Genomic DNA, 9,310 nt, shown 5'->3' with positions numbered 1-9,310 from the left:
CACTGAACATTTTTGCATTTCTTAGCCTAAGCTAATTAGTACAATCAAATTACTGTTTCATTACTTGGAAAAGAGGCCAGACTGATTTAGAAAACAAATGAACGTCGTTGCCTGCTTTTCTCTGAATGACTCTGATATATTTTTTTTTGTCATTATGAAAGATTTTATGATTTACCAAAGATCTACATTTTAGTTTAATACACTATATGGATATTACCACAAAATTGAAGTTCTGACTATCATTTCTTTCCTTAATAATTTTGTTCAGTGCTTTTCTGCATCATCAGTATCCAACAGTCCAGAGATCCATGTAGTACAACATCAGTAATTTTCATTCTGTCTTCTACAGAGGAATCTCAAGGCTTATCATAGACCTTGCTAAAATATAGATTGCATCATGTTGCAGATGTATAATAATTCTCCTTCAGGGAACCAAAATCACATCACATGGTAGTTTACGAGGAAGTTGCTCTTTAGGCCAAAAGACAGATTTCTAATTAAACCAGCAACTTACAGAAACACAGAAAAAATCTCCCTATGGGAAAAGAACTTTTTTTCAAGTGCTAGCATTCCTTTTTCATACTAAACTGCAGCAATTTCTCAGAAAATCTTTGATATTTTTTGGATTCTCCATGAAAATAACTACAACACTACATAATTTATATAATCTAATTAAGATAGTGTTATCAAAGGATGAGCTGTGAACTTATCTTGTTTCCCAATTTTCTTTACTGCATACAGCTGGCAGTACTCCTAGGTAGTATAGGTGCGTATGGCAATAAGTTAATTGATTACAGAATTACAGAAAGAAAGGTAGAACTAGAAGGTAGTCTGTGAGAAAGTTGCCTTCCAGTAATTCTATCTACTTTCCCTCTGAGGTTCCAAGATGCATATTGATGCACAGATAATATTTTTACTTAACACAATGCAAAGAAATCTTGGGAGGGAAGAGTTTGAAAAATAACACAGGAATCTCTTTCAAATGTCATGTTTACTAAGTAACATGACTAGCTTGTTTGTGCTTGTGCAGTTTAGGCATTAGTGGAAAAGTGAAAAGAAAGGCAACTGATGTGATAGAGCCTGTTCAGGATGTCCTGCTGAGCAGCTACATAACTGATAACTTGGCTTGGAGCAGGACAAAATATCTGCTTTATGATATGGGTTAAACATACTCATATGTCTTGCTTGTTGCTGTTCTCAGACAGATCAGAGGTTCTTTCCCCAAGGCTGGCAAATGGACAGGACAGAGGGGAGAGAGGATAGACCAAACCTCTGAAAGTGTGCTTTCATGGTGCTAAGCTAGAAACAACAGTGATTCATGGATGCTTCCCTAACAATGGTGTGATTGCCACAATCTTGAATTCTCACTACCTATGTTAAATACGATACAAAACCCACCTGCAAGCCACTACTGGTACCTGTACAACCAGTTTATGTTGCAAGGTGAAGATATACAACAAGAAAAATAATTTTTTATCTGGATTCAAAAAAACTTTATCTGGATTTAAGTTTTTTAAAAAAATCACATTTCAGTGCAAACTCACAAAATACACATAATTACTTCAAACATATTGACTGTGAGACATCAACCAGATATTATATGAGAGAATGGACTCAGTCCAGTGTTAATCACAACAGAAGACTCAAGCCACATACGAAATCCAAATATTCACTCCATCTGAAAAAGTTCATAAAATTCCAGTTCTAGTGCAAAAATTACGTGCTGTGTTTCAGACTCACAAATATGTGATTTGTCAAGGAAACTGCAATTTAGTTCTAAAGCCAAAGGAATCCCTGTGTAGAAAAGTATTACAGGACAAACCTTTGTGAAAAGTGAGACAATTTATGGAGATGTTCTAATTTCCAGAAGCATTTAAAGAGTTTCATGACAAGTATTTAAATGTTTTCTTTTAAATCCACAATGATTCTGAATTTGAGGAGCTAATTATCCATAGCAAAACATGAAATACTAACATTTAAATTCATTTTTCAGAAAAGCTTGATATTAAGAAAAATCTTTTTCCTGTTATTCCTAATCATACACTTTAGAGAATTTGCTAGCACATCTTTTTTGGGGGGAACACAGATGCTGATTACCAATTCAATGATCACAGGAAGCCAAAAGGTTTGTGTCATTCTTTACTGAATCAACTCGAATCTTCCACTTTTAGAATCAACAAGCAGTCAAAAACACTTGGTAAGCATTTCCCAGATTGGTTCCTCAACAGGCCCCTGTACTTGCCAGAATCTGCCTTCAAGTCTCATATTCATACATTAAATTTGAGCATGGCTGTACTTAAGCATGTCTGTTCTACTAAAATAATGACGACCTGATTTGTAAACCCGAACATAAACCATCTCATGAGGTTACATTATTGCCTGAGTCTTAGCCTTGTTTTTTTCTGCTCGGACAAACAATGGTGATTTCTGAAGAAAATACAACAAATACAATACCTATATTCCACAGGCAATTGTCTTTTAAAACAGGAGGAAACTTACTTAGAAAATTATTTATCATAAGAATCACATTCAAACAAAATATCATCTCAGCTTCTTCATGATTCCAGTTTGAGGCTATAATCTACTTTTTCATGTTTCTATTATTTCGTAACTACAGTGACTTCAATTTAACTGATTTGGATCTAAACTGGAAAGAGCAGGCTAGCCCATGGTCTTTTAACTGGATCTAGCTCTGACACAGCAGTTTATGTGATGCAAAATGCTAGTGGGCAGCTCTCGAAATTTGGGGTTGCTCCAGATTAAGACCATAGATTGTCCTGCAGGACAGGCAGCCACAACAACTACACACATAGCTTCCTCAATGCTTAAAGGTACGAAAGTGTCAGATAAAATGAGAATCAAAGCAATACAGTTTGTAATGTACAGGAGGAGAAAGGAGAAGACTAACTTGATGGCACCAATATGGGCATCTAAGCTGGGATCCCTGAAGCCAGTTGCATTATTTTGCATCTGTCTGGTGTGCCTCCACAGAGATCTAATCAGCAGGATACTTGAAAAAAGAAACATTATTAAAGGCAAAGCTATACCAACATTACAGAGAAGGATCAAAAAAATTATATTGGTTTTCCTTGTCGCTATCCTTTCTGAAGAGTTTGTCATGGTTAAAGGAGTAGTGAAGTTGTTGTGTGTGTTGTTGCTATCCCAGAAGAAAGGAAGAGAGGTTGCAAGGGAAAAAAGAGATGATGTTATCAGCATCCAGGGCATGAGACTGGAAATCCTTTGCTTCAGCCAGATGAGGAATGACTAGGTAAAACTGGCAACCTTGATACAACAGAAGACACCAAGACAGGCAGCAAATCAAAAACTAGAAGAGTTCAGAAATATAAAAACCATCTTGGCAGTTACAAATAAATTTTCTTTATAATAGGAGGCTTGACAAAAAAGACTTAGGAATAAATCCAGCATCATCCAGAACAGCAAAAAGAACCTGGATAAACTCAGACAGATTATAATCATATCATAAGAGGACAATATTTTGCTCCTGATGCAACTAGTTGAACTGACAGCCAAGACAGTCCCATTTCCTAAAAGTCCCATCACTGACTCAATTATAGCAATTACTAGACAAAAAGAATAAAATAAACTGGACATCACAGCTCTTAAGAACTCACGAGTTTCACTCAGCTTTTCATAGGCTCCTGAAAGCTCTAGACATGCTAAGTAATATTAAACCCAACTAGATGTTCTCATCACATGATCACCTATTTATCTCAGAGGAGGAACTCTCATATGAAGTCAATAAATATTTATTTTATTCTACATCTTTTGATGATTAACAGCCCAGCTGCTATCTCAAAGTATGCAAATTTGGTAAGGATTCTGTTACTGTCTTTTCATATTAGGAAAAGAATTTGACTTTAAAGGGCTCAGATGCATTTTTAAGTTTATATTGTAATCCAGTTTTCACAGAGTCCTCTGAATTCATGTATGAGAGAGAAAGAAGATACCAAATGCTTGCATACTTTTTCATGTCAGGATTGCACCCCATATGCATATGCGAGAGTAGAAAAAAAAACATTTCTGTCTCAGAAAATGCAAGAAATGTAAGATATATTCAGAAAGTATAGAGTGAACTAAATTGTGTACACAAACTCCTGAAATCTCTAAAAACTGCTTGAAGAGACTAGTGTAATTGCTCTTGCTCAACATCATGCAGTTAACAGTACTCCACTTTCATAGAATCATAGAATGGCCTGGGTTGAAAAGAATCTCAAAGATCATCAAGTTTCAACCTCCCTGCTGAGTGCAGGATCACCAACCACTAGACCAGGGTGCCCAGAGACACATCCAGCCTGGCCTTGAACGCCTCCAGGGAAGGGGCATCACAACCTCCTTGGACAACCTGTTCCACTGCGTCACCACCCTCTGCATGAAAAACTTCCTCCTAATATCTAACCTCAATCTCCCCTGTCTTAGTTTAAAACCATTCCCCCTTGTCCTATCACTATCAACCCATGTAAACAGTCGTACCACCTCTTGTTTATACACTCTCTTCAAGTACTGAAAGGCCACAGTGAGGTCTCCCCAGGGTCTTCTCCAAGCTAAACAAGCCCAGTTCCCTCAACCTTTCTTCATAGGAGAGGTGCTCCAGCCCTCTGATCATCTTGGTGACCCTCCTCTGGACCCATTCCAAGAGCTCTGCATCTTTCTTGTGCTGGGGGCCCTAGGCCTGGACGCAGTACTCCAGATGGGGTCTCACAAGAGCGGAGTAGAGAGGGACCACCACCTCCCTCTCCCTGCTGGTCACTGTTTTTTTAATGCAGCCCAGAAGTTGGCCTCCCGGGCTGCCAGCACACACTGCTGGCTCATACCCGTCTTCTCGTCCACCTGGATCCCCAAGTCCTTCTCTGCAGGGCTGCTCTCAAGAAGTTCTTCCCCCAGTTTGTATAAATACCTGGGATTGTCCCTGCCCAAGTGCAACACCTTACATTTGGCCTTGTTGAACCTCATTAGGTTCACTTGGGTCCACTTCTCCAGCCTGTCCAGGTCCCTATGGATGGCTTCCCTTCCTCCCAGTGTATTGACCACACCGCTCAGCTTAGTGCAGTCTGCAAACTTGCTGAGGGTGCACTCGATTCCATCATCTATGTCATTGATAAAGATGTTGAAGAGCACTGGTCCCAAGACTGACCCTTGTGACTGGCCTCCACCTAGACAGAAATGTTGATCACAACCCCTTGGCTTTGACCAGCCAACCAGTTCTTAATCCATTGAACAGTCCATCTTTCAAATCCATACCTCTCCAATTTGGAGAGAAGGATGTGGTGAGGGACCATGTCAAAGGCTTTGCAGAAGTCCATCTGTCACCCTTCCTCTGTCCACTGATACTGTCACTCCATCATAGAAGGCCACCAGATTGGTCAGGCAGGATCTGCCCTTGGTGAAGCCATGCTGGCTGTCTCAGATCACCTCTTCGTCTCATATGTGCCTTAACATGGTAACCAGGAAGATCTGCTCCATGATCTTCCCAGGCACAGAGGTGAGGCTCATCGGCCTGTAGTTCCCCAAGTCATCCTTTCTCCCTTTCTTAAAAGTGGGAGTAATGTTTCCCTTTCTCCAGTCACCAGAGATTTCACCCGACAGCCATGATTTTTCAAATATGATGGCGAACAGCTTGGCAACCACATCAGCCATCTCTCTCAGAACCCTGGGATGGATAACATCTGGCCCCATGGACTTCCATACATTCGGTTTCGTGAGGAGGTCTCGGACTTGTTCCACTGTTACAGTGGGATGGAATCCACTCCTCTCACTCACACCTAGAGGTTTAGGGTCCTGGCAGACATGGGGAGCCTGACCACTAGTGAAGACTGAAGCAAAGCACTTATTGAGCACCTCAGCTTTTTCCGTGTCTGAGGAAGCCAGTTCTCCATCCTCATTTATCAGAGGGGGAACATTCTCCTTGGTCTGTCTCTTGCCTGTGTACCTGTAGAACCCCTTGTTATTTTTCACATCCCGCATATTACACATGCGGACATTGTCCCTATATTCTTCCCAGGCTACACAACCCTGCTTCCACTTCCTGTACAGTTCTCTCTTTTCCTTCAGTTTAAGCTACAGGTCCTTGCTCAGCCACATCAGTCACCTGCCTCCCCTGCTCGACTTCTGCTGGGGAATGGAGAGCCGTTGCTCCCTCAGAAGGGTGTCCTTAAAGAGCTGCCAGCTCTGTTCTGTACCCATGCCCTTAAGGACTGTTTCCCAGGAGATTCCATCCAGCAGTTCCTTGAGCAGCTGGAATTTTGCTCTCCTGAAGTTCAGGGTCCTGACTCTGCTTTTTGCCAGGTTTTGGCAAAGCCAAAAATTCTGCTTACTTGCTAAAAGTAGTGAACTGAAATGTTTTCCAGACATAAAAAGAAAAATTTTAAGGGTTCTTTTGATTAAACAGGTTTGTGTTTAGTGATAAAGCTTGAGAAGGATGTCTTATAAGTAGGATAGGATGCTGAGGAATGAATACAAAGCACTTTTAGAAATGAATTCATAGAAATTTCTGTATGTAGTACTGTAGAGTATGCAGGCAGATTTCAAAGCAGAAGTTTTGAAGTATTTTCTTGAAGACTGCCTCTTTGTGTACTTAGAATTTACAAATATTGTAAAACCATCTATTGTTGTCTAGGGCAGTGGTCTCCAAATGTTTTTAACTGAGCATGCCTATCAGCAAAATTTTTTTAAGCATGCAACTCCCAATATATGTAAAGTTATTTAGTGGTAAGGATATAAGTGTACCACTGTAAATGTGTACATATTGTACTTATTTACATTGTAAAACATACAAATATAGAAATGAAGATGAAATAAATAATATTTTAATTCTTAATGATACAAAAAATATTGTTCTCACTAAAATATTAATAATACTTGTGAGAGCAGTGTGATTGAATATGGTTCATTATTTTTGAGAATCTCCATTTAACACTGTGTGATCCAGTGATTCAAAGGTGTGGCTGTAATTTCAGTTTACTTCCATGCTTGGTTTTAATGGCTGTTAAAATAGAAAAGGATACCTCACAAATACTAAAATGGAAGAAGAGCATCTTTGGCTGCACGTACTAAATCATGATACTCATTTTTCAAATCCATTCACCATTTATGCACAAGTTTTTGCTGAAATTCAGCTAATAATTTGCATCTTCCCCGGTGTAAATCGGTTGTTCTTGCATACTAATCACAGAAGTACAGAGAATCACAGAACTGTAGGGGTTGGAAGGTACCCCTAGAGATCAATGAGTCCAACTCCTTTGCTAAAGCAGGTTCCCTACAGCAAGTCACACAGATAGGTGTCCAGATGGGTCTTGAATATCTCCAGAAAAGGAGACTCCATAACATCTCTGGGCAACCTGGTCCAGTGCTCCATCACTCTGACAGTGATTAAGTTCTTCCTTGCGTTAACATGGAACTTGCAGTGTTCCAGATTGAAAAGTCAGTAAGTAACTGATTGTAGGACTTTAGGAAGTAAAGCTTTACAGATCCAGCTTAGTGATGCAGAAAGCGTTCCTACCCTTTATGGCACAGAGAAGCACTGCATATTTTATTTCTACTTCCCTTGCTCCCCCAGTTTATCACCTGCCTCTGTTGTCTCAGATGTGCACAACAATACATGCGGACAAGGGTTTGCATTTTTTGATAATTATTCAAACAAGGCAGTGAGACATTCGAGTCTTCCCACTACCATAGGCATAGTACATGTCAGGTATATGGGAAAAAGGCAGGGAATTTGTTTTCTGCTTGCAGTTGCAGTGGATGAGAATAGTTCCCGGTGGCTCTGGGCAGCGGATTCCCTGCAGCAGCTGATGCTGCAAGTGCTTCAAGGATTAGGAGAGCCTGCAAGGTTTGGCAGGCTGCGCTGCTGACATTTCCAGATAGTTCTAGCTCCCTCTCGTGGAGAATTAACCACAGGAAATGTTTTCCTTATGAACAAGACACTAGTTACACACTGATGAATTCCTCGTTCTGAAATGTGCAAATCCCCATTTCCCAAAGCCCATTTGAGTGCTTCCCAGCCCTGCTACCATCCACCCCATCAGCCAGCTCCAGCTGTGAAGATGGAAGATCCCTTCTTCAACAGCTCTGCCCTGGCACTCAGGACCCAGCCAGATGACAGCTTCCACTGGGAAAAACTGAACAAACCCACCTTTTCTGAAGAAGATTTTTGTGCTTCTTTCTTTTGGTTCTTTTCTGAGCTGTTCCAAAAATGTAGGTAACTCTGAAAGTATTGTCTCCTATTTATTTCCATGAAAATTACAACAGATACAAAGAGCACAACAACACTACTTAATGGAGCATATTCTCAGCTACAAACCACAATTTTTCAACATAGTTACCACCATTAACTATGCATTTTTTGCCAGTGATTAACAAGAGCCTGCATGCCACGCTCATAAAAATCTGCATGGCCATCCAGAGCATGGTTTGTCTTTCACATTGCTGTCACCACTGCTGAAATGCACCACCCACTGACTCATTGTGTTAACATTCAACTATTTGGTCTCGATAAGTGTTCAGCAAGTGTCAAAGAATGTCAACGGGTGCCATTTTTTTCTGCATGGAGGAATTCAGTTCCACACCTTTCCTTCCTAAACTCTTCCATATCAGACACCATTTCGTCAGACTGCCCCTCTTCTGCCATCTGTCCCATGGCAACAAAATGTAATGGAATATTGGTGGGAAGGTTCAACCTCTACTGCTGTACCACGAACACCCACTCTTGATATCATGGGCCAACATAATAAAATAGGAGACATTACTTGGGTGGACTGTTCAATGGACGAAGAACTGGCTGCAGGATTGAGTCCAGAGAGTGGTGGTCGATGGCTCATTGTCTGGGTGGAGATTTGTGTGGTGTCCCACAGGGGTCGGTGCTGGGGTCGATACTCTTTAATATCTTCATTAATGACATTGACACTGGAGTTGAGTGCACACTCAGCAAGATTGCTCATCATGCCCAGATTTGTGGTGTGGTTGACACACCAGAGTGATGTGATGCCATCTAGAGGGACCTAGAAAGGCTTGAGCAGTAAGCCCAGGAGAACATCATGAGGTTCAACAAACCCAAATGCAAGATCTTGCACATGGGTCAAGGCAACCCCTTTACCAATTCAAGCTGGGGGATGAAAGGATTGAGCGCAGCCCTGCTGAAAAAGATGTGGGCGTAGTGGTGGATGGCAAGCTGGACATGAGCCAGCAGTGTGCCCTCACAGCCCAGAAAGCCAACTGTATCCTGGGCTGCATCAAAAGACGCGTGGCCTGCAGGTGGAAGGAGGTGATCCTGCCCCTCTACTCTGCACTGGTGAGG

At 41.0% G+C, this 9,310-nt stretch overlaps 1 protein-coding gene across 1 annotated transcript; it reads right to left on the bottom strand.

The window, feature by feature from the left end:
- Positions 2,638 to 3,612, bottom strand: LOC110392659 (taste receptor type 2 member 40-like). The gene is given in 1 exon segment (XM_021384938.1): positions 2,638 to 3,612. A coding segment is annotated over 1 exon segment (936 nt). The 3' UTR covers positions 2,638 to 2,676.

Source organism: Numida meleagris, chromosome 1 (assembly GCF_002078875.1).
Source record: "Numida meleagris isolate 19003 breed g44 Domestic line chromosome 1, NumMel1.0, whole genome shotgun sequence".
NCBI classification, from domain to species: domain Eukaryota; kingdom Metazoa; phylum Chordata; class Aves; order Galliformes; family Numididae; genus Numida; species Numida meleagris.
Note: the sequence above shows the minus strand (reverse complement) of the source record. Positions and strands in the feature narration are given on the sequence as shown.